Source organism: Rattus rattus, chromosome 11, assembly GCF_011064425.1.
Source record: "Rattus rattus isolate New Zealand chromosome 11, Rrattus_CSIRO_v1, whole genome shotgun sequence".
Taxonomy (NCBI): Eukaryota; Metazoa; Chordata; class Mammalia; order Rodentia; family Muridae; genus Rattus; species Rattus rattus.
Genome location: NC_046164.1, coordinates 17,721,911 through 17,747,717, shown reverse-complemented (window position 1 = coordinate 17,747,717; position 25,807 = coordinate 17,721,911). Strand labels below are relative to the sequence as shown.

Below are 25,807 nucleotides of genomic sequence, written 5' to 3'. Positions count from 1 at the left end.
TTTATCAGGGTTGGAAGAATGATGTAGATCAGAGAAAATAAACAGAGAAGGGTAACAAAAGGCTGTGTCAGAGTAGGGGCTATGGGGCATGGTTAGGGCTCTACTGTTGACAGCTTCTTACCTCTGTGTTTCCTGTGCGCTGCTTGGGAAGCCTGAAAGAATTTAAGAGATTGTTGGACTCATTCACAGGGTGTGTGGAGGAACAGAGTACCCAGTTTGTGCAGTTGATGCAAAAGAAGCTGATAATAGGAAGAGTAAAATTGGTGTTTCTGGCCTAGCAAGAGCAAGGCCCTGGGTTCGGTCCCCAGCTCCGAAAAATAGAAAAGTAAAATAAATAAATAAATAAATAAATAAATAAATAAATAAAAATGGGTGTTTCTGGTGAGTTCTACTTAAGGACTCAGATCCATCTTTGTGGCGTTCTAAAAGCAGAAATGACCCCCACATATGGATAAAAGTGAGCAGACCACCATTTTTTCTCCTTTTCTTCTTCTCCTTTTTTTTTTTTTTTTTCAGAGCTGGGGACCGAACCCAGGGCCTTTCACTTGCTAGGCAAGCGCTCTACTACTGAGCTAAATCCCCAACCCTTGTCTCTTTTTCTGCATATCATGGCTTAAAGAGAGTATTCTTAAGAATCGGAGCGCACAGGGCCACTGATGGGCAGAGAGAACTCATCTATTGCAGCCCAGGCTGATCTTGAACTTAGGACAATCAGCATCTTGGCTCACCCTTAATTCTCTCCCATTTCATTTCACGAGCTCAGGAATAAAGTGTATAAATGATGGTATTAGAGTGAGCCAGTTCTAATTTTGCCTTAGTTAGAAAGCCAACATGTCTTGGCATGAATATGGTAGACAGAAATAGCAGCTCAGCCAACTCTGTTCTCCATTGTGTCTGTATGCACGATACTGTGGCTGTCAATAGTCTGTCCACCTCACTATACCAGAATGACAACAAAAGGACAATACATGCTTTAAATTATCAAGCCTGCCCTGTGACCTTTTGCTTTTTCTGAACTCATAGATGATGAACAAAATCCAAGCAACCATTGAACTCTAAAGACTGCAAGCTCAGCTCTGTACACTTGTCAAGCCTTTGTGTGGGGTGGACTCAAAGGTTCAAGCATATGAAACTGTTTTGAGGTACCTAATGCATTGTAATGCTTTAAAAATTACTTTTATGAATTAGGGAGATTGCCCAGTGGTTAAGAGCACTTGACGCTTTAGCAGAGGACCAGGGTTTTGTTCCCAGCACCCACAGAGTGGTTCACAATGACCTGCAACTTCAACTCCAGGGGATCTGATACCGTCAGGCATCCATAGGCACAAAGCACACACGGTGCACAGACATGCATGCAGGCAAAACACTCATGCACATAAAATAAAAAACCTCAAACAACTGAAGAACTTTCACTCTCTTTATATAAAACTCCACCTGTCTTCCCTTCCATCTCAGAGAATCCTTTATATTGACACATAGATATTTTAAAATTTTTTCATTAATGTAATTCTACTGTAACACTTATTCTGAGTTATTGTCTTAGCCAGGTTTCTATTCCTGCACAAACATCATGACCAAGAAGAAAGTCAGGGAGGAAAGGGTTTATTCAATTTTCACCTCCACATTGCTGTTCATCACCAAAGGAAGTCAAGACAGGAACTCAAGCAGGTCAGGAAGCAGGAGCTGATGCAGAGGCCATGGAGGGATGTTACTTACTGGCTTGCTTCCCCTGGCTTGCTCAGCTTGCTCTCTTAGAGAACCCAGGACCACCTGCCCAGGGATAGCACCACCCACAATGGGCTGGGTCCTCCCCCCTTGATCAATAATTGAGAAAATGCCTTACAGCTGGGTCTCATGGAGGCATTTCCTCAACTGAGGCTCCTTTCTCTGTGATAACTCCAGCTTGTATCAAGTTGACACACAAAGCCAGCCAGTACAGTTATGAGTATGAGTTATAATTTAAAGAACAAACTACCCTTATATCAACCCAAGTGTCTAAGTTGTTAGGCCAGCTGATGCACAATTGTAATCTCAGCTACTCAGGGGGCCAAGGCAAGAGGATTGAAAGCCCATGGTCACCCTGGGCAACACAGGCAAGACCTGTCTCAAAAAGGTTTTAAGGGATTAGAAAGATGGCTCAACAATTGAGATCACTGGCTGCTCTTTCAGAGGGTCCAGGTTCTACTCTTAGCACACACATGTTGACTCACAACCATCTGTCATCCTCTGCTAGAGCACACATGGTTCACACACATACATGTAGGCAAAACACCTATGCATATAAAGAATTTAAAAGTTGGCAAGGTATCTTTGTGTAACTCTGACTGTCCTAGAACTTGCTCTGTAGACCAAACTGGTCTCAAACACAGAGATCCACCTGCTTCTGCTTCCCAGGCTGGGATTGAAGGCGTTTGCCATCATGCCCAGCAGAATTTAAACGTTTAGAGACTGAACCACCAACCAAGGAGCATTCAGAAGCTGGACCTAGGCCCCCTACACATTTGTAGCAGATGTGCAGCTTGGTCTTCATGCAGGTTCCCTAACAATTGGAGTGGGGGCTGTCCTGACTGTTGTCTGCCATTGGACCCCCTTCCCCACCTTGAACTGTCTCATGTGGCCTCGGTGGGAGAGGATGCACTCAGTCCGACTGCAGCTTGTTCCACGTGGGGTGGTACCAAAGTAGGTAGCTGAGGAGAAGGGGAGGAGGTAACTGTGGGAGGGAGTTGTAAGGGTGGGACTGGGAGGAGAGGAGAGAGAAGGGACTGCGATCAGCATATAAAGCGAATAAATAAATTAATGAAAAAAGTTTTGGGTTCAAGTTTGCCTGTGTTTACTAAGTGCCGAAGTCAAAACAGGATCCTAAATTCGTCCATCGCAAGTTCAGAGTGCTTCCCACTTTACCGTGTAGTACTGTGGTTCCAATCAGAGTGCTTCCCACTTTACCGTGTAGTACTGTGGTTCCAATCAGAGTGCTTCCCACTTTACCGTGTAGTACTGTGGTTCCAATCAGAGTGCTTCCCCCTTTACTGTGTAGTACTGTGGTTCCAATCAGAGTGCTTCCCACTTTACCGTGTAGTACTGTGGTTCCAATCAGAGTGCTTCCCACTTTACCGTGTAGTACTGTGGTTCCAATCAGAGTGCTTCCCACTTTACCGTGTAGTACTGTGGTTCCAATCAGAGTGCTTCCCACTTTAACAGTGTAGTACCTGGTGCCCAAACGCAAGGCTCCCCACTTTACCGTGTGCTGTCGTGTGCCTACTGTGTAGTACTGTGGTTCCAATCAGAGTGCTTCCCACTTTACCGTGTAGTACTGTGGTTCCAATCAGAGTGCTTCCCACTTTACCGTGTAGTACTGTGGTTCCAATCAGAGTGCTTCCCACTTTACTGTGTAGTACTGTGGTTCCAATCAGAGTGCTTCCCACTTTACCGTGTAGTACTGTGGTTCCAATCAGAGTGCTTCCCACTTTACCGTGTAGTACTGTGGTTCCAATCAGAGTGCTTCCCCACTTTACTGTGTAGTACTGTGGTTCCAATCAGAGTGCTTCCCACTTTACCGTGTAGTACTGTGGTTCCAATCAGAGTGCTTCCCACTTTACCGTGTAGTACTGTGGTTCCAATCAGAGTGCTCCCCACTTTACTGTGTAGTACTGTGGTTCCAATCAGAGTGCTTCCCACTTTACCGTGTAGTACTGTGGTTCCAATCAGAGTGCTTCCCACTTTACTGTGTAGTACTGTGTGTAGTACTGTGGTTCCAATCAGAGTGCTTCCCACTTTACCGTGTAGTACTGTGGTTCCAATCAGAGTGCTTCCCACTTTACCGTGTAGTACTGTGGTTCCAATCAGAGTGCTTCCCCACTTTACTGTGTAGTACTGTGGTTCCAAGCGGAATCAGGGGCAGCACCGAATTCTGCTGAGGACACAGAAAGACTGGGTCACCGCCACATTGATATCCCCAGGCATATAAAGTGTAAAACTTACCCTTTGTAGAAGTTGGGCAATCACTTTAGAAACACTGACTGTCCTGGGTGCCGGGGTTTCTGAACACACTTGACCTTACCAAGTTTCCTGGCATGGCCCACTGCCCCACAAGTGGGGGCACAAACATTCAAAGCAGTGTAGCCTGGATAAGTCTCTAGAAAATTAGACTCAGTGGAAAAAAAAAAAAAAAACCATCTTGGGGGTTGAAGAGATGGCTCAGTGGTTAGTAGCACTGGATGCCCTTCCCCTTACTCGAATGACAGCACATGACTGACTGCCTGTCTTACCTCAGTTCCTGGTAGTTCAGCACTCACCCGGGCCCTCCGTGGGCATCATGCATGCACCCGATACACTCACACGCTCACGAATTCAAACACTTGTCAACTGTATGAGCCTTTTATATGGCAGTCCTGAAACTAGCGATGAGAATGGATTAATGTTACCAGAGAGTGGGAGGGGGATAGAGGTGACTGTGATTGTCAAAGGCTGTTAACATCTAATGCAGAACTCTTTTGTGTGATCACAAAATCGTATAGAAATCAATATAGCCACCCCATACCATCCACACACAAATGCATGTTAAACAGGGAGTCTGGGGCTGGCAAAATGGCTCAGTGAGTAAAAGTGTTTGCCCCTAAGCCTGATGACCTGAGTTCACTCCCTGGAATCCACATGTGGAAATGTGTCCTACGTGCAAATAACATAAGTAAAAATTGAGTGTGAAAGTACACACACCTTTAATCCCATCATTCAGAAGGCATATGCAGGTGTAGATCTCTATTTCTGTGAGTTCAAGGCCAGCTTGGTCTACCTAGTGAGTTCCAGAATGACCAGGACTATGTTGTGTGAGCCTGTCTGTAAACACAAAAATAAGTGAAAGAAATTACAGCAGGAAATCTGAATAAAGTCAGTGGATTGTATCGGAATTGTAGTTATAGTATTATGATTTCCAAAAGGTTATGATTGGGGAAAATTGGGTTATTTCTCAGCAGCTACCCATGATCCTATAATTATGTACAAATTTTAAAATCCAAGTTTTCATAAATTTTTCAAACTTATAGGTTGGTGATGGTGGTGTATGCCTTTAATTCTAGCTCTTGGGAGGCAGAGACAGGCAGATCTTTGAGTTAATGGCCAGCCTGGGCTACAGAGTGAGTTCCAGGACAGTCATGGCTGCACAGAGAAACCTTGTCTAAAAAGAAAATTATCTAAATTAAAAAAAAAACATTTATATGGGGACATATGGCGGCAGGTGTCTTACAGGACACATATGGCAGCAGGTGTCGGGATGACCTGTAAGAGTTAGGACTCTCATAGGTGTGGGCCCTCAGGGTTGTCTCCGTGGACACATTTGCTGGCAATGCCCTTTACCCCGGAATCATCTTGCCTTCCAGGAGCTGCAGCACTGGTGTTTTTATATTGTCATTAGCAGTGAATTAACACTCAAAGTCATTACTAAATGAAACCTTGGAATGGAAGGGACTGAGTTTCCTATAATCCGTCATTGACTGGATAGGTGTTCTTTCACAGGTCCTCATTTACTTAGTCTTTTTTTTTTTTCTTTTTCTTTTTTTTTGGAGCTGGGGACCGAACCCAGGGCCTTGAGCTTGCTAGGCAAGTGCTCTACCACTGAGCTAAATCCCCAACCCCTACTTAGTCTTTATTTACAGCCATCTTCTCCTAAGTGTGGGAACTTTTAAGGTGAATATTCCTGGCTGGGATGGCACAGCAGATAAAGACTTGCCAAGAATGAGTAATAATCTGAGTTTTGAGCCTTGGCACCCTTGACCTCCAAAGTTGTCCTCTGAGCTCCACACACATGCAATAGTACATTCACATATCATTCGAGCAGACACACACGCACATGCACACACATGCAAATTAAAAAATATTATTCCCAGGCCTAATCCCAAAGATTCAGATTCAGTGGGTCTGAGGGTGAATCCTTGAAACTCTTATTTAAAGAATTTTATCAGCCGATTCTGATTCAACAGATCAATCAAATTCTCTTGAAGTATATCAACAGCCATGAATAATAGGTTATGAGTTTATTCAAGCAGATAAGAACCTCTTAAGTCCTTTTGTGGCATAGAAGAATTACAATTAGGCGAGAATTTTAAAGTCATCTTCTTGATAAAATATCTCACCTGTTTGTTAAAACAATGCGTGACCAGACTCACTGTGCACTTGCTCTGAGGACTCAGAGCAGAAGTGGCTTGGCTTTGGTTCTAGCTCCTGCTGCAGAGCCCCCGCCCACTACTTAACTATTCTGCCTGAGTGATCCCTCATGATTTCTTTGTCACGAGGTGAGGTGAGCAGAGACCCCTGCTTAGTTACCTCTGCTCTGCCAGGCTTAGAAAACAGAAGCTCTTTTATAAGCTCTGAAACAACATACTCATCTAGTTCTGTATTTTTTGGAAATGGAGTGTAGGAGATTTTTGTTCTTGTTTATAATTATCACCTCCTCCTCCTTCTTCAGGGCTCCTCCTGCTCCTCCATAACTGCTCCTCCTCCTCCATTACTGCCTTCTCCTCCTCCTCCATCACTGCTCCTCCTCCATCATTGCCTTCTCCTCCTCCTCCATCACTGCTCCTCCTCCTCCATCACTGCCTTCTCCTCCTCCTCCATCACTGCTCCTCCTCCTCCATCACTGCTCCTCCTCCTCCTCCATCACTGCTCCTCCTCCTCCATAACTGCTCCTCCTCCTCCATCCTTGCCTCCTCCTCCTCCATCATTGCCTTCTCCTCCTCCTCCATAACTGCTCCTCCTCCTCCATCATTGCCTCCTCCTCCTCCTCCTCCTCCTCCTCCTCCGTGTCATGCTCTTTCTTTCCGTCTTTCCCCCAAAGACTAATACTTTCCTGGGGTTGTTCATCTGTTGTCCAGTCTGGCTCATATTTACCTAACTCTTTCTGATCACTCTGTTTTCTAATTTTCAACCATTCCCTTTTCTTCCTTTTCTTCCTTCCTAACTCTGGTGTAATAACTTTCTAACTGGCCCTGCTTTCTTAACTCTAAAGACAGACATTTTTTAGAATTTGAAATGTAGATGTGTTTAAATCTGAAAGTATTTCAATACTTGGTATATTTCTAATATGTCTTACTGAGGTATAATTAACAAAGTAAAAACTGTTTTAGTTTTCTTTTTTTTTTCTTTCTTTCTTTTTTTTCCAGAGCTGAGGACCGAACCCAAGGCCTTGCGCTTTCTAGGCAAGCACTCTACCACTGAGCTAAATCCCCAACCCCTGTTTTAGTTTTCAGTTGTATAGTCTGACATGTTTAGACAAATGTATTCATAGGATAACCAACACATGAATTATATTGATATTCCCATCATCTTAAAATGTTCTCATGTGACCCTGTCAGTCACTTACCCCATAAAGCAACCACTCAGCTAATTTTAAGAAATGTTTGATATAATGTTTAATTAATAACACCTTAGAATAAAACACAAAGTAATATTTTAAATATTACTTTTTTGCTTATTTAAGCAAAAAATGCAAAAATATGAGGCTGGGTGTGTAGCTGTTGGTAGAGAACTAACAAAAATGGGGCCCTAAATTCAGTCCCCAACATTTCACAAACTAGGATTGGTAGTGTCCCCCTGTTGCAGTATCTTCTAATTGCCTGGAGTGTGTGAAGGCTTACCACCTCTGTCTGCTAAGCCAGGCCTAGTCCTGGAAGTGTCCAGCCTCCATACAATCCAATCTGGTCCTAGTCTGTCTTTAGCCTCTGAGACTTACTGCTGAATAAGCTCATCCTATCTAGTCCTTTCTGAACTCTGGCTGGCTGGTTCAACTCAGCTGTGCTGGCTCAAACTCCTCTCCACACTAACTGATTCAATCTGACTTTACACAATTTTCCTGAACTGCTCTGCTTGGCCTCAGACTAACTTTGGCAATCTGTTCTTCTGGATCCTTCTCATTCTCTGGCTTGTTCTGTCTTTACCTGTGTCTGTCTTCTCTCTGCAGCCTGTCTCTGTACAACTGTCCCAGTAAAATGGCCTTTTTTTCTCTTTTCTATTTCCTCTCCTCTCTTTTCCTCTCCTCTCCTTTTTTCTCCTCCCTTCCCCTTCTCTCCCCACCTCTCTTTCTCTGCACTGCTCTCTCTCTTTTTTTCTTTTTTTCCTTTGGATATTTTATGTATTTACATTTCAAATGTTATCCCCTTTTCTGGTTCCCCATCTCCCATGCCCCCTCCTCATCCTTCTATGAGGATGCTCCTCCTCCCACCCACCCACTCCCACCTCACCACCCTGGCATTCCCCTACACTGGGGTATCAAGCCTTCACAGGACCAAGGGCTTCTCCTCCTATTGATACCAGACAATGCCATCCTCTATAACATATGCAGCTGGAGCCATGGGTCTATCCATGTGTACTCTTTGGGCCCCTCCATGGAGGTTTAGTGCCTGAGAGCTCTGGTGAGATCTGGTTGGTTGATATTGTTGTTCTTCCTATGGGGTTGCAAACCCCTTCAACTCCTTCAGTCCTTTCTCTAATTCCTCCATTGGGGTCCCCATGTTCAGTCCAATGGTTAGCTGCAAGCATCCTCATCTGTATCAGTAAGGCTCTGCACTGTTCTCTCTTAAGTAGCTTCCCTTTCCTCTCTCTTCTAGTGAGACCTGTGCAGATCCTGTTTTGTCAAATCTTTTTCTGATTTGTCACTTTGTCTGCCAGTCAATTAGATGTCTCTTTCCATCATGGCTGCTTCCTTCTATAATCTAACTTTACCTTCATTATTTGGGATTAAAGGTGTGTGCTAAGGGCCAAACCACATCACAACTAGAAACAAGCTTTTTTAGTAAATAACACAGTCTTGGGGTTCACAGTGTGATCAAATATCCTACAATACACCCCTAAGTCCCAGCATTTGTGGGGAGAATCGGGAAGGTTAGAAGTTGAAGGTCATCCCTGAAGGCAAACATATAATCCATCATCTCTTGCTCTGTTCCATTCTGCCTTGAGACAAAGTCTTGCACCAAATGTGAAGCTCACTGCTCTGGCTGGGCTAACTGGTCGACCTTCCTGGGACTCCCGTCTCCAGAACTCAGCTCTCAGGTTGCTTCTACACACAGCCATGCCCTACTTTTATATGGGTACTGGCAGTTTGAACACTGGTCCCACTGCAAAATCTTTGTAGACTGTCAGGGTCCAAGAGTCGCAACACAAACACCGATCTCAGTGATACAGGGATGGTTTATTGAATGTACACCCTGATACTGATCAGATTAGGGACATAGTTCAGACTTGAGGAGCCGAGTCTATACCCATGAATATCTTTCTCTATCAGCTTATAAAAGATAAAAAACCACAATGAACTTGTACATAGGTGCAGGAAGTGCTGCTTGGTGGTCAGCTCTTACTCAAACCATTTTAGAAATAACAGTTCATATTGACCTTTAAGTCGATGGGTCTTATGTAAAGCCTTGTGAATTTTTTAAGATTAAAAAAAGCCTCATATAGACGATACAGAACGTAGCAGGGTCTGTGGTCAGCATGACCCTGCTCTGAGTCAAGTTATTTCTCTGTGTCAGTGACTGGAGGCATGGTACAGCAACAGTATGAGATAGCTGGCAGGCATGGAACAAGATGGCTACTGCTGTGCTAGGGGACGGGCCTCAACACAGACCCTTGGTAAATTTTAAAATTCATGCATCTTTTGCCTATGAGACACATGCTGCATATTTAAGAAATTTGTAACAATTCAGATTTCATGTTAAGCATGATGGGTGATTCTGTCACGGTATTTCCTATTAGGGCAGCGCAAAGCCTGTTGCTGTCTAGGCATGAGTGTGTTATGATAAGAAATTACCAGTGTGGAAGTGGCCAGAACCCTTAGAATGTCTCCCTGCGTTTTCTTTATAAGTTTATTCCTAAGTAAACATTGCTATGATCAAAACAGCTGTTATTTTTATTTAAGAACTTTCTCTAGGTTTTGTTTTTAGCTTTCTTTACAATTTGAGAACTGAGAAGGTAATTTTAGATTCGCACCTGTTGGAGAAATTCCAAAATCAGAGAGGGCCATCTGTTTGTGTGCTTTGGAATATTTTCAAAATGAGATTTTGTTCTGTTGCAGAGTCTCACTGTATATCTCTGGCCACCCGAGAACTCTGTCATCTGGGTCGGCCTCCAACTCAGAGACCCTCTGCCTCTGCCTCCTGAGTGCTGGGCTTAAAGGTGTCTGCTACCTCACCCAGCTTACAAAATGAGTTTTTTTTTTTTTTAATTTATTTGGTTAGTGTGTGTGTGTCCATATGTCCTAATATCCAGAGAGCTCAGAAGAGGGAATTGGATGGATCTCCTGAAACTGGGGCTATAGACAGTTCCGAGCTGCTACATGGGTGCTGGGGATTGAACCTGGGTCCTCTGGAAAGCAGCCAGTGCTCTTGACTGCTGAGCCATTTCTCCAGTCCCCACAAACTTATTATTTTAAAGATTAATTTTATTGTTTCTAATTATATGTGTGTGTGTGTGTGTGTGTGTGTGTGTGTGTGTGTGTGTGTGTCTGTGTGTAGTTTCCCACTGAGGCCAGCGGCATCAGATCCCCCGGAACTGGTGTTTAAGGCAGTTGCGAGCTGCCTGACATGGTGGCTGGAAACCAACTTCAGGGCCTCTGAAACAGTAGTATTTGCTCCTAAACTGCTGGGCCATCTATTGGCCTATCAACTGACATTGTCTTTTCTTTTTCAGTCTATTCTGAAAACTACTGCCACTGTGCACATCTTTCTACAAACGTTCCTACAAATCTTGGAGTGGTATTCACTCCGAGAACTCTGAAGAGAGAGCACATAGGCAAGATTGTAACCTAGGCCGGTCCTATAGCCTGAAGGGCCAGAGTTGTCTCTTGTAACCCTAGGCAGGTCCTATAACCTGAAGGGCCAGTGTTGATCTCTCCGTGTTTTCATTATTCTAGGTCAGACATAAGGAGCTCAGGCTTGGGAGCTCTTAAGATGTGCGGTGTTGACACTGGGGTAATGTGTCAACTGGCTCACAACCACCTGTAACGGGATCCAACGCCCTCTTCTGGTGTGTCTGAGGACAGTGACAGTATGCTCATATACATAAAATAAATAAAGTATTTTAAAGAAATAAAATAAATTATGCTATTGTCAAAGAAATGAACCTGTAGTAGATGTCTGTGGAACTGGATTCTGGAGAAAGTAAAATAAGTACATTTGAAAAAAAACAGTGAGTGTTAATTTTTACAAGCTTTTGGGAAAACATTGCAACATGTTATCTTAAACCTCTTAAAACTGCAAAGCGTTTGACCTAGAACTGTCAGTTACCGAAATCCTCTCTGAAGAAGTAATCAAATACTCAGGCAAAGATTTGTGTATTTAATATAATGGACTGCAGAGCAGAGCACTTACAAGTCCTGAAGCCAGGCTGCTTCCATTCAAATCCAGATTCTCTCTCACCTGGGGCCACCATGGCTTAATGCTCTCGTGCTTCAGCTGTCGCTGTCTGCCATGTGAGGACTAGTCCCCACCTGTAGAGTTCTTGTAAGAGAATATTGGCCGCCCCTTCAGCGTCGGTCAGCTACAGCAGTGTGTATAACACCATCTCCCCAACACAACAAGCACGTTTCTCCCTCACACACCAGAAATGCTCTGCTGAGCTTGCCTCTAGGACATGGTGTCACTTGCTCTTCAGGGTCAGTAAATGACCGAGGATGGGTTCCTGTAGGCAAAGCATGCCACACTCTCTTTGCACCACGTTCATTGGCAGTCTCGGGCCAAAGCACATCACATGCTGAACCACCATTCATGAAGCAAAGGAGAGAATGAATCTTCCACAGTTTGGAGGTTCGCAGACTCTGTAATGATCCAAATGATTTTTAAACATTGGCTTTGATGGCCTATGGTCTCTGCAACCACTGAATGTTGCCATTGTAGGGTGGAAGCCGGATCAGTTAACACACGGGTTTATGGGGTCGTGGCTGTAATTTAAATAAAGCCATGTTTTTAAAAGCAGGTGGCACCTTGGCTTATGGACCGGAGTTTTCTAACCATCAAGTAGCTTATTCTCATCAGTCAGAAATCTCAAGAGGATTAAATAAATTAGCATACCTAAAGTACACATCAGTTCCATGTTTGGAACATCACTAGCACATGTTGATCTTCATTAGTAGTATTGTTTTTGTTACTTTAGCAAATATTGGAAATAATAAATGTTCAACAGTCCACATAGGTTCAAATATATTACAGCACACTGCACTTTTATATGTTAGGTATCCATTTAGACAGCATTTAAAAATAACTAAGGGGAGGACCGGCTCGAGTAAGAGTATTTTCTGTGCAGCCAGAGAACCTGAGTTCACATTCCTGGGACCCATATAAGAAGCTGGCGCAGCCACACTCATGCCTGGAAACCCAGCCCTGTGATGGGCCACAGAGACAAGAGGGTTGTTGGACCTTGCTGCCTGCTAAACTTATCTCCAGGTTCAGTGAGAGGTGAGAGGCCCTGACTCAAGGGAACAAGGCAGAAAGTGACAGTGAGACACTCAGTGTCTTCCTCTGTCCTCTGCAGAGGCAGACACACACACGCACATGCATATGCATATGCACACACCACACACACACAGAGACACACACCCGCACATGCACATGCATATACTACATGTAAATACATACAGACACATACACTTAAAAACATTTTTTAATATAAGGGAGAGCTGGAATGATGGCTCAGTGGTTCAGAGTGCCTCCTGGGCCTCCAGAGGACCTGGTTTGCTTCTCACTATTCATATCACCAGAGAGCTCAAAATCACCTATTACTCCAGCTCCAGGGGACCCAGTACCCTCTTCTGTCTCATGACTTAATAAAAACCTAATGGGAAGGGGTTGGGGATTTGGCTCAATGGTAGAGCGCTTGCCTAGCAAGTGCAAGGCCCTGGGTTCGGTCCCCAGCTCCGAAAAAAAAGAAAAGAAAAAACAAAAACAAAAACAAAAAAACAAAAAAAATCCTAATGGGAAAGGAATATGTTTGTATTAAGTAAAGAGATGATTCCTGTTATAACATGAGTCTATTTTTTAAAAGAAAATAATGTGTTTTATGTGCGCACAAGTTTATTCTCCAAGATGGCTGAGAGAGTTAAATAGATGGACACTTTCCAAGGCATAGTAGGAAAAAGCAGTTCTGTTCCAGGACTCAGAAAGTGGTCAGGGTACCAGCCCACGGGGTAGGATCCCCTCACTGACTCTCAGGTTATCCAGACCATATTCCTCGAGCATCCAATCATCCTTTCAGTGATACTAAGGTAGAATACTGGTGTACAGAAGAGAACAGCCTCTCGTGCCTCTGGCCATCTAAATATCCAGACATACCCAACGGCTTCTCTTAGAAAGTAAAGGATTTGCTGCAATGTTTGCTAGCCCTAGACAACACATAGAGTAGCAAAGGGACCGTCGGATTCTTCCACATCCTTTTTTTTTTTCAGTCTCACAAAATATTGACAATTAAGTGTATTTTTTGTGTGTGGAAGGATTGCCCGTTGTACATGTGTATATGTAGAGGCCAGTGGTAACCTTGGTAGTCCTCATGAGCAGTTTACCTTGTTTTTAAGATGTGTCTCACTGGGACCTAGTCCTCAGTAATTAGGCTAGCCTGATTGGCCAGCTGAGCCCAGGATCCTTGAGTGCCTGCCTCCCAGAGCTGGTATTACAGACACGCCATTCTCCTCACCCCTAGGTCCTGCCTCTCAGTCATCTTCTGGAGTGGCACCTGGTCTACACAGCTGGCCCTCAGCGAGCCACACCTCACTGAGCCCGGCCGGCCTGTGTGTGATTCTGGTCTTTATTTTCTCTCAGTTGGTCTTGCGTAACCAGAAGAACGCTGCAGATATGGTACAGCTTCCATCTGGACATTTTAGAACACTTGGTTCAGGAAAATCAACTCTCATGTAAGAATTCCTTTAATCCCAGCACGCTGGAGGCAAAGGCAGGCAGATCTCTTGAGTACGTAGCCAGGTCTAGGACAGGCGCTAGCTACGAAGACCCTACCTCAGAAATGAAACCAACAAAAAGAAAATCTTCAGATTTGTTTAAAGAAAAGTAATCACGATGATGTCAGCGATATTAAGAGAAGCAAAGCTGCTGTTTGTGTGTTTGTTTGTTTGTTTGTTTTAAGACAGGGTTTCTCTGGGTGAGAGCCCTGGCTGTCCTGGAACTCACAGCAATTTGCCTGTCCCTGCCTCACTAGTGCTGGAATGAAAGGCATTTACCACCACTGGCCTGGCACCCCAATCACTCTGGGGTTTTGTGGGATTTTCTCTTTTGTCTTAAATTTATTTGGGGAGTTGGTTTATGTGTGTATGTGTACACACTGCTCCCATCATGCCTGCCTTCTGTGTGGAGGACTTGAAGGAGGATATGTATTTTCTTTCTGTCATGACACTTTTAGGGGTTGAACTCGGGTCAATGGCAAGCTTGGTGGCAAGCCCCCTTTTCCCACTGAGCCAACTCAACAGCCTTGTGTTTTTGTTCCCCTTTCATGTTTATGTATTTTGCTCATATATATGTCTACATATCACTTGTACACAGTGTCTGTGAAGCCCAGAAAAGGGTGTCAGACCCCCTAGACAAAAGAGTCACAGATGGTTATTACCCACCATGGGGGTGCTGGGTCACCTGAATGGACTGGGGTCACCTCGAGCAGCCAGTTCCCTTCCTCTCCCTCCCCCTTGCCTTTGCTTTGAGACAGAATCTCATGCCCCCCAGGCTGGCCCCAAACTCGCTCGATGGCTGAGTTTGACCCTGAGCTTCACCAGCCCAGTGCTGGGATTTCAGACATAGCACATGCCCAGTTCATACTGTGCTGGGGGCGGCCCCAGGGCCTCGTGCCAAGTGCACCACTATTCCTTAGGGTGGAACTGCCAGAGAAGATTTGTTTATTGTGTGTATATTTCCCATTTCCAGGGACTTTTCTTTATTTACAATAAAAGATTGGTGGTGATTCTTACCAATTGGTCTGCCGTTTTAAATTAGTAATAATTTATGCATTAACGTCTAGTTAAAAATGAAATGATAGTGTCATACAAATTTGATATGTTGGATAGGGTGATCTTGGTGGAGGGAATATAGGGTACATTGTAACGTGTTTAGCTGCATCTCTAGATGTTACCCATGAGAATCCAGTGGTGAACCACAGCTTGAGGCTGAAAATGTCTCCAGATGTGGCCTAGTGTCTCACCAAGAGGGCTCTACTGAGGCAGCTGAGAATCATTGTCCTGTGTGTTTCCTAAGACGGCTGTCTTGCTTTACAGGCGTGTAATTTGGAATAAAGCAGTGTTCCATTAGGATCTAAGCACAAAATCAACACAATAAAAAACCTGCTAGGCAGTAATTTTAAATTGTTCAGCATGAACAAAACCTTCAGACTGTATTTCTTAATCAAAGGCTAGATGTCTTGGTAATTGTTATAAAAAGAGATCTCAAGAAGCATTTTAGCAAATGCCACATGGGGAAAGTGGAATTAGTTAATAGAGATGTAATCTATTGTTATTTCTTCGGTTATTTTAAAGTGTAAGTCTACAGATCTGCCCAGTCGAGGTAAAGGTAAAGGTCACTGCACTCGTGTTTATACTTGAGTCACAGCAGTCTCTGTAGTGTGATGGATAAAAGTGTGTTGTAGGTCATGATACCTACAATAGTGGTGCCCAGCACCCTGCTGGGGACCGCGTTAGCCTGACTTCCTCCTCTGTGGAACACCTCAGCCCTCAGGGTGTTCTTCCGCTCACACAGAGAGAAGAGCAAACACTGTTACCCCACCTCAGCCCTCAGGGTGTTCTCCTCCGTGGAACACCTCAGATCTCAGGGTGTTCTTTTCTGTGGAACACCTCAGCCCTCAGGGTGTTCTTTTCTGTGGAACACCTCAGCCCTCAGGGTGTTCTCCTCTGTGGAACACCTCAGCCCTCAGGGTGTTCTCCTCTGTGGAACAGCTCAGCCCTCAGGGTGTTCTTCCGCTCACACAGAGAGAAGAGCAAACACTGTTACCCCACCTCAGCCCTCAGGGTGTTCTCCTCCGTGGAACACCTCAGATCTCAGGGTGTTCTCCTCCGTGGAACACCTCAGATCTCAGGGTGTTCTCCTCCGTGGAACACCTCAGATCTCAGGGTGTTCTCCTCCGTGGAACACCTCAGATCTCAGGGTGTTCTTTTCTGTGGAACACCTCAGCCCTCAGGGTGTTCTTTTCTGTGGAACACCTCAGCTCTCAGGGTGTTCTCCTCTGTGGAACACCTCAGCCCTCAGGGTGTTCTCCTCTGTGGACCACCTCAGCCCTCAGGGTGTTCTCCTCTGTGGAACACCTCAGCCCTCAGGGTGTTCTCCTCTGTGGAACACCTCAGCCCTCAGGGTGTTCTCCTCTGTGGAACACCTCAGCTCTCAGGGTGTTCTCCTCTGTGGAACACCTCAGCCCTCAGGGTGTTCTCCTCTGTGGAACACCTCAGCTCTCAGAGTGTTCTCCTCTGTGGAACACCTCAGCCCTCAGGGTGTTCTTCGGCTCACACAGAGAGAAGAGCAAACACTGTTACCCCACCTCAGCCCTCAGGGTGTTCTCCTCTGTGGAACACCTCAGCTCTCAGGGTGTTCTCCTCTGTGGAACACCTCAGCCCTCAGGGTGTTCTCCTCTGTGGAACACCTCAGCTCTCAGGGTGTTCTCCTCTGTGGAACACCTCAGCCCTCAGGGTGTTCTCCTCTGTGGAACACCTCAGCCCTCAGGGTGTTCTCCTCTGTGGAACAGCTCAGCCCTCAGGGTGTTCTTCCGCTCACACAGAGAGAAGAGCAAACACTGTTACCCCACCTCAGCCCTCAGGGTGTTCTCCTCCGTGGAACACCTCAGATCTCAGGGTGTTCTCCTCCGTGGAACACCTCAGATCTCAGGGTGTTCTCCTTCGTGGAACACCTCAGATCTCAGGGTGTTCTTTTCTGTGGAACACCTCAGCCCTCAGGGTGTTCTTTTCTGTGGAACACCTCAGCTCTCAGGGTGTTCTCCTCTGTGGAACACCTCAGCCCTCAGGGTGTTCTCCTCTGTGGAACACCTCAGCCCTCAGGGTGTTCTCCTCTGTGGAACACCTCAGCCCTCAGGGTGTTCTCCTCTGTGGAACACCTCAGCCCTCAGGGTGTTCTCCTCTGTGGAACACCTCAGCTCTCAGGGTGTTCTCCTCTGTGGAACACCTCAGCCCTCAGGGTGTTCTCCTCTGTGGAACACCTCAGCTCTCAGAGTGTTCTCCTCTGTGGAACACCTCAGCCCTCAGGGTGTTCTTCGGCTCACGCAGAGAGAAGAGCAGACACTGTCGCCCCAGTGCCATCTTTTTACATCATCAAGTGTTCTGTCATCCTTCAACGTTAATCACCGGCTTTGCAACCCGGGTAAACTGAGGCATGCAGCCAATGAGGGGGTCAGTGCTTAGAGTTGCTGATGGGGGTTGGTCCAATGCTGCTTTCTATAGCATCCAGTGATTAAAGAAATTACTCAGCAGACTGTTCTCTAAGGGAACATATACACATATGCACATATACCCATATATGCACATAAACACACCTGATGGACACATACACAAAGTTCCAACAAGCAGGCTCCATGCACTTCACACACACACACACACACACACACACACACACACACAATTGTGGATGGAGCAAGCTACAACACACACTCGGACATATATACATACGGATTTGATGGATGGAACAAAGTTCTATATGCTCTCTCAAACTTTACATATATTCACACATGTACATACATACACATAGTTGACGGATGGAAGAACAATGTTCCAACAACTTTATTCTTTCTTCCATAGCTTACATATCCCAGCAAAGTCTTTCAAGCAGTATACAATTGCAATGTGATTGCATACTATTTTTAGTGAATGATTATGAAAAAGTGTGTTCCCCAGTGGCTTTATAGGAAACAACATTACACAGTACAGGTGAAGAAAACAAGTTATTCCAAAGAATTCACGTACATCCATGAGCAACTGAGCAAGCAAGGGAGTTTCCTCAGCCAGTGTCTCTTACTGGCAGGCAGCAATTTGTGGTTACAAAGAAAGGATTAGTTATTTTATTATTTTATTATCTATCGTTAAAAGTAATCTTATAATAATCTTAAGCTCACAACTAAATTCTAAATCGGTCATATTTATTTTAAATCCTCAGAATGCAATCTACCCATCAGCAATTTTTATTAAATCATATCAGGAAGCTGAGGGCAAAATGGGTATAAAAGGAGTTGGAGCAGTGGCTTAGCAATTGAGCACGGACTGCCCTTCCAGGGGTCCTGAGTTCAATTCCCAGCACCTACATGGTGGCTCACAACCATCTGTAATGGGATCAGGTGCCCTCTTCTGGTGTGTCTGAGGACGGCTACAGTGTACTCATACACTAAATAAGTAAATCTTCTTTTTAAAAAAGTGGGTTCAAGAAATCAGTCAGCAGCAGCCCAGCCTCAGCGAGAGTCACGTCAGCCAGTGCTGCCATTGTTCTTGTTCCCTAACCATGAAAGGTCCCAGCTTAACTAAGAAGGGTGCCTTTCTGAACTTCGGATTGTTCCCTAAGATTTTCTACATCACAGCCAGTAGCAAAAACATCTCAACCTGGCTTCACTAAACAGTTTTATTTTTCCAAATGCTTTGTAAGGGTGGTGGTCATTGCTCACAATCTACGCCTCTAAGTTCTTCTCCAGGGTGGTGATGGAATGGTTCATCTGCTGCACAGCAATGCCTGAAAGAGATGAAGCACTGTCGTTGTGAGTGCCAGAGAGGCTGCCCTGTGAGGGGCCGGAAGCCCCTGAGTTTTCCTTCAGTTCTTAGATTAAGAGAGAAGTGAGAGCAATAGGCAGAGCAGAACTCCACAACAGCACTAAGTCCTCACTCAGGGCCATGCCTCAACCAGAGCACCGATCGATCGTGGCTATGCTTACTGATGGGCCAAATCCAGAGTTCTGACACCATTTATTGTTCCTCCTGCATGGTCCTCAGCTCTCGAAATTGTCAGTTGTGCTTTGTGAGGCTTAGGGATTAGTTCAGTGGTAGTGCGCTTGCACTGAACCCTGGGTCTGGTCCCCAGCACTGAAAAAACTAGAATGGTGGAAGGAGGGAGGGAGAAAAGGGAGGGAGGACAGAAAAGCATGTGGGTGGGATGGCTTAGCTAGTGCAGGTTCCCGCTGCCAAACTGGGGACCTGAATTCAACCTCTGGTACCACATGGTGGTTGTACAGAACTAATTACCACAAACTGTCCTCTGACTACCACACATGTCCTATGGCACTTGAATACACACACACACACACACACACACACACACACACACACGCACACGCATGCATGGTTACTTAATGGAGAAAAAAAATCTTTTGGTTTGACTCACAAATACCATTTTCTCCTTGTTTCTTTCTGTTTTGTTTTGAGATGGTCTCACTGTGTAGCCCTGGCTGGTCTAGAGCTCAGAGATCAAACTCCCTCTGCCTCCCAAGTGCTGGGATTAAATTGTGCTTCATCACTCCTGACTTTCAAACTTCATTTTCTTATTTTTCTTGAAATTAGAATGATACCATTTTCCTCTTCCCTTTCCTTTCTCCAGCCCCCACCCACACCCCTCAAATTCATGGCTTCTTTTCTTTAATTGCACACATATATATTTAATGTGTTCCTAAATATACAAACACAACCTGCTCAGTCTGTGCAATGTTACATCAGTGTCACTGACAACCTGCTCAGTCTGTACAATGTTACATCAGTGTCACTGACAACCTGCTCAGTCTGTACAATGTTACATCAGTGTCACTGACAACCTGCTCAGTCTGTACAATGTTACATCAGTGTCACTGACAACCTGCTCAGTCTGTACAATGTTACATCAGTGTCACTGACAACCTGATCAGTCTGTACAATGTTACATCAGTGTCACTGACAACCTGATCAGTCTGTACAATGTTACATCAGTGTCACTGACAACCTGATCAGTCTGTACAATGTTACATCAGTGTCACTGATTTCAAGGTTGAGTGTGTGCTGTTGGATGGTGCGGCTCTCCCTGGGAAGGCCGTCTGTCCCACTCACCTTTGTTTAATTGCCTACAGTCCTGCCTCTGGGCTGGGGCCCTGATAGCTTCCCCCCTCTGTGTGCCTTTTGGTCTCCTTGTTGTTCTGGTCTTTGTTCTTTGGTTTGGATTTTTTTTTTTATTGAGTCAGAGCTCTAAAAAGATTTCTATGTTGTAATTATTTGCTGTCTTTTTTTAAAGATTTATTTATTTAATGTATATGAGCACACTGTACAACTAGAAGAGGGCATAGGATCCCATCCCATTACAGATGGTCGTGAGCCACCATGTGGTTGCTGGGAATTGAACTCAGGACCTCTGGAAGAGCAGTCAGTGCTCTTAACCGTTGAGCCATCTCGCCCGCCAGCCCTGCTGTATTTCTTAAATATTTTCCAATTTTAAATTTCTCCTTGTCTAGACTTACCCCTTGTGACTTAATTGTTGTCTCTTGTCTTGCGTGTTTCCCACAGACTGTCCTTCGCTTCAAGGTTCCCAGTGCTGTCTCTGCCATTTCCTGTGACCCTGTGGTTACAGCTAGAGGTTTGATCAGATCCAGATCTTCCTTCCTTTAGCCAGTGGCAACACCGTTGGTCTCTTGCATGGCGACTTGAAATAGATTTTACGTTTGGGAGGTGTGTGTTCAGTGCACCCCATGCTTTGCAGGCACTCGCTTCAACCTTCATGGAGCTTCATAAAGCTAGCACCTGCCAACTTATAGCTGATTATCAGACTTCCCGTTAGGGCCAAGTGATCTCAAACCAGTGTGTTTTAGACAGACCTCTTGGTTCCATTGTGTTGTACGTGATTTAATTTTGTGTATGGTGTGTGAGTGTGTGTGTGTGTGTGGTGTGTGGGTATGTGTGTGTGTGTGTGTGGTGTGTGAGTGTGGTGTGTGTGGGGGTGGGGTATGGGGTGTGGGGGTTGTGGGTGGAGTGAGTGTGTGTGTGTGTGAGAGAGAGAGAATTCACTTAGTGCTATATAAAAATGTTTTGCATTACAAACTCTTTTACATTTAGTAATAAAACTCAGACTTACTACTACCCACCATCTAACTGAATTATTTGTACTGGGATTCACCATCTGTGAAAGCCCTTGAGGACAGATGTCTGAGCTGCAGATAGGACCGTTTTCCTTTGGGCTCACCGAGTTGGGCATTTTTTCCCTTTGAGCTCGCTGTCTTCTGCGCGTGCACGGTGGCTCGTCTGTCTCTTTCTGCTTTCTCTGCATGCTCATCCCACTCACAGTATTCTACTGTTTGCAAGTGTGAGAAACTGGCCTGGGAACATAAAAGCAAAGCTAGCTTTTCATCGTGTGCGTGCATCTGTGTGCATCTTTAATTCATTCTGCTCAGTTCTGCTGCTTATTAAATCAAACCACTGGAACTCCAGCCCCAAAAGTAAATATCAGGCTGTGTTGACCAACTGCCACGTTTGAATATTGAATGGCTTGATCTGTGGCTGACGTAGAAAAGCATCAATAGCTGAGACCAGATATCAGAGCAGTGAACACAAACCATCACATAGAGGATCCTACTGTGTGGCTTGGCCCATTGACGTGCAGGGAATAATTTATGCTTTTCTTTCTTTTTGTTGTTGTTTTGCTTTGTTTTTCTTCCTTTGAGACAGGATCTTATGTAGCCTTGACTGGCAACTCAGTATACCTAACTTGAACTTCTGATTCTCCTACCTCCATCTCCCAAGTGCTGGAGTAGGGGCTTGCTGGACCACCATACCTGGCTAAGTCACGCACGCACACACCAGGCAGGGTTTCTCTGTGTAGCTCTGGCTGTTTGGGAACTCAGGGTTAGGGTTAAGAACTTGCTCTGTAGACCTGGCTGGCCTTGAACTCACAGATATCCACCTGTCTCTCTCTGCCTCCCAAGTGCTGGGATTAATGGAGTGTGCCAGCACTGCAAGGCTAAAATATTTAGGGTTACTATGTTTATTCATAAAGACCTTTAGAATTCCCACTTGAACTGTTTAGTCATCCTGCCTGGTCTGGGAATGGCGCCGTGCTGTACCGAGTAAATAGCTTGAGTGGCATTGGACAGGCTAAACATACATCCTGAAGAGTATTTGTTCCCTTTCCTTGCAAGGCTGAGGAACTTACTTTCCTAAGCCCGGTGTTGTCTGGGCTTCTTGAAAATGCACTTTGTTCTGGAATTGCCCTATAAACGCTTGGATTGTATATTGTGCCTCTCCAAGCGAGGAGAATGCCCGTCCCAGGGTGGTGAGTGATGGTGGCTGCTGAGTGACTGTCATGTGTCCTTCCCTTGCAGGCTCGCCTGTCCTACATGCGGGTGAAGTACCTTTTCTTCTCCTGGCTGGTGGTTTTTGTTGGAAGCTGGATCCTATATGTGCAGTATTCAACCTATACAGAGCTTTGCAGAGGGAAGGACTGTAAGAAAATCATAGTAAGTATTTTAAATGTTTTAGTTATTTAAAAAAAAAAAACCTCCTATAACAGACTGTGGTTACTACATAGGGAGTAATTACTAAATGTCTTCAACAGTAAAGGCAATTTGATATTACAGTTGAACTGAACTTCCTAACTATTTAGTAAATCCAATTCTCAGAAGTCTAAATATATAGTACTGGTAAATCAGTGTGGAAGCGATCTCACTGTGAAAAGGTGTTTTTATTTTCAAATATATTTGAAATTTGGTTTATTTTCTAGATAACATACTTTAAGTAAATGGAGTTATATCTGATCCTGGCTGTGAGTGCTGTAGGGCACTTACTTTCAACCCTTGAGTTTCTTAGTTAACTTAACTCCTTGTTTTCTAGCAGTGTCCTTCAACATACATCAGCACACTCTCTCAGGAGCATACATACTTATTTTTGGATTATTTTGTTTTTGTCTTTATGGGACTCTGGTTCAAACCATGGACCTCAGGCATCCAAGCAGGTGCTTACCTCCAGACTATACCCATCTCTATGCAAAAAATTTAACGTGTGTGTGTGTGTGTGTGTGTGTGTGTGTGTGTGTGTGTTGCAAGCATGTGCCTTTGAATGTCAGAGGACAACTTTTAGTTTTCCCTCTCCTCCATGTTCCTGCTTCTGCCAATGCTCCTTGCTATGCTGTCTGTGTGAGTGTCTGGCCGATTCTCCTTGTCCTTTCCTAGCTCACCCTAGGAGTGCAAGGTGACATGTGTGAGCCTGTGTGAGCAGATGCCGCTGGCCTTTTACATGGGCTCTATGATTGAACTCAGCACCAGAGTTACTTATCAAGTGCTTTTACCCCTGGGGCCATCTCCATGGCCTCATCACACAACTGTATTTTTAATAATAATGGCTTGCACCTTCTGGGTACAATGGAGACTGAGGCAGGAGGATCATAAGTTCAAAGCAAGACTGGGATACATAGTGAAAAATTATATCTCAAAGTAAGAGGAGGAGGAGGAAGAGGAGGGTTGGTTCTTAGGATTTCAGTACTACAACTGTAGCATTATAAGCTGATGCTTATGACATAAGATTGCTGGAGTGGTTCCCCTAGTGCACTGTTTCTACTTGGTTAGGGGTTGGGGTGAGAGGTCATCGGCAGCCACATTCCTCCTGCTTTATTCTGAGTGTCTGCTGTCTCTTACACTCTCTACTTCTGTGTGAGGGGTTGTATCTGTTGTGGTGTGAGTGGTGTGAGTGGTGTGAGGGGTTGTATGTGTTGTGGTGTGAGTGGTGTGAGTGGTTGTATCTGTTGTGATGTGAGTGGTGTGAGGGGTTGTATCTGTTGTGGTGTGAGTGGTGTGAGGGGTTGTATCTGTTGTGGTGTGAGTGGTGTGAGGGGTTGTATCTGTTGTGCTGTGAGTGGTGTGAGGGGTTGTATCTGTTGTGGGGTGAGTGGTGTGAGGGGTTGTATCTGTTGTGGTGTGAGTGGTGTGAGGGGTTGTATCTGTTGTGGTGTGAGTGGTGTGAGGGGTTGTATCTGTTGTGGTGTGAGTGGTGTGAGGGGTTGTATCTGTTGTGGTGTGAGTGGTGTGAGGGGTTGTATCTGTTGTGGTGTGGGTGGTGTGAGGGGTTGTATCTGTTGTGCTGTGAGTGCTGAAGTGAAAGCTCCTTAGATATGAGGTCAGTCACCTTCTGAACTGCATAAACTGTGCAAGCCACTGAACTCCTGCAAAATGGTAACTAAGACCATTTCCAGATACTTACCTTCTACTACTATATGATTACTTACTATCACCATAATTCCCTAATTACTAAGTGATTGCAGTCAATCCAATTTGACCAGCTGTGTAGAAATCTTGTGTAATTGGACTCTGTAGGTGGGATTTCCCAGACATGGCCTGTTTCATTAGCTGGAGAGGGAGAGGTGCTTCTCTGCTGTGCACGTCTGAGGACCACAGAGTTCCATCTGAGTCCTCTGACTGGCTTCTCTGCGGTGGTAGTTCAGGGTCCAGTCTGCACTTCTCTGAGAAGTGCCCCGCCACATTTTAGAGGGCTGGTGTGAGTGTTAAAGGAACACACCCTCTAAACTGAAGCACTAAAAGATCGCAGGGACCCTAATTTAATCACAGTCTCTTTAGAGACTCAGTTTCCAAAGATAATGGTTTGTTACTTAAAGCAATCAGCTTAAGACGTACTAGATTGAAGCCATTAGGAGCCATGTTCTTGGTTAGACAGTAAATGCACAACAGTATTCCATTTAGCCTCGCCTCGCCTGAGCATCTTTAATGTTTGAGGAAGAAGTCAATAGAGAGAAAACGGGGAAAGATTGAGACAGAACACAGAAAACGGCAAAGACTGGAAATGTCGGAGAGAGGAGTGGAGAAAACAATGATTGGAGCCTGGAAACTTTCCAGGCTTTGTGAAAAACCCAGCTCTGCCTTCTCTGTGTGCGTCTGCTTGTGTGTCAGCCTCTGTACATGCGTCTGTCAGTGTACGTCTGCATTGTATGTGTTGTGTGCCTGTCTGTACATCTGTGTGTGTCTGTGTGTGTCTGTTGGTGGGTGTCTCTGTGCCTTTTGCCAAGCTAGCTTTACCTCTCTGTGTGTATATGTGTGTGGGTGCTGTGTGTCCGTATGGGTGTCTTTGTTGAATTTGTGGAGGGTGGGGTGTCTGTGTATATATGTGTGTGCCTGTCTGTCTGAGTTCATGTGTGCCTGTGTGTGTACATGTGTGTGGAGGCCTGTATGTTTTTAAGTGCCTATGTGTGTGTCTGTCTCTGTATGTGTGTATATGTGTGTGTGTCTGTATGAGTGCCTTGTGTCTGTTTGTGTGTGAGAGTATGTATAGGTGTGTTTATGTGGGTGTCTGTGTCTGTGTGTCTTGTGTTTTTTGTGTGTTTGTCTGTCAGTTTGTCTGTGCCAGTGTCTTTGTGTGTATGTATCTCTGTGCTTGGTTTTTTCAGTCTTAAGGAGAGCCAGCTGTCTGAAAGTGATATCTTAAGTACATTTTTAGAACATGGATTTTTGAAAATATTTGAAGCCAAAGATTACGCATATGTTTGTGGTTATTGCCCCCTTGTGGTCCAGTTTGCCGTCTAGGGAAGGATTCCCTCAATAGGGGTGAGGTTTGTAAAAAGAAGGCAAACAGTGCCCCCTTCTGCTATAACGAGGAGTGTCCAATCAGAGTTAAACGCGCACGGCGTATTACAACAGGAAGTCTCAGGACTTAAAGTCGCTTAGTAACAGTATTGGCTATTTGATATACACCTGAAAATTTTTATAGACATTTCTTAGAGTGATTATAGTTTTCTGAAGCCAGCTGCTTTTTTCATGCAAACGTTTGGGAAACGTGCCTTTGATTTGGGATGGAAAGCCACAGCTGTTCTTTGTGACTGTCCCTCTGACGCAG

At 44.9% G+C, this 25,807-nt stretch overlaps 1 protein-coding gene across 1 annotated transcript in view; it reads left to right on the top strand.

Annotated features, from left to right (window-relative positions):
* The window catches only part of Dipk1a (divergent protein kinase domain 1A), a 71,786-nt gene that overhangs the window by 33,991 nt on the left and 11,988 nt on the right, over window positions 1–25,807 (top strand). The window contains exon 2 of the mRNA XM_032915960.1: window positions 22,294–22,428. Within this exon, the coding sequence (XP_032771851.1) occupies window positions 22,294–22,428 (135 nt within the window). The remainder of the gene's footprint in view (window positions 1–22,293; window positions 22,429–25,807) is intronic.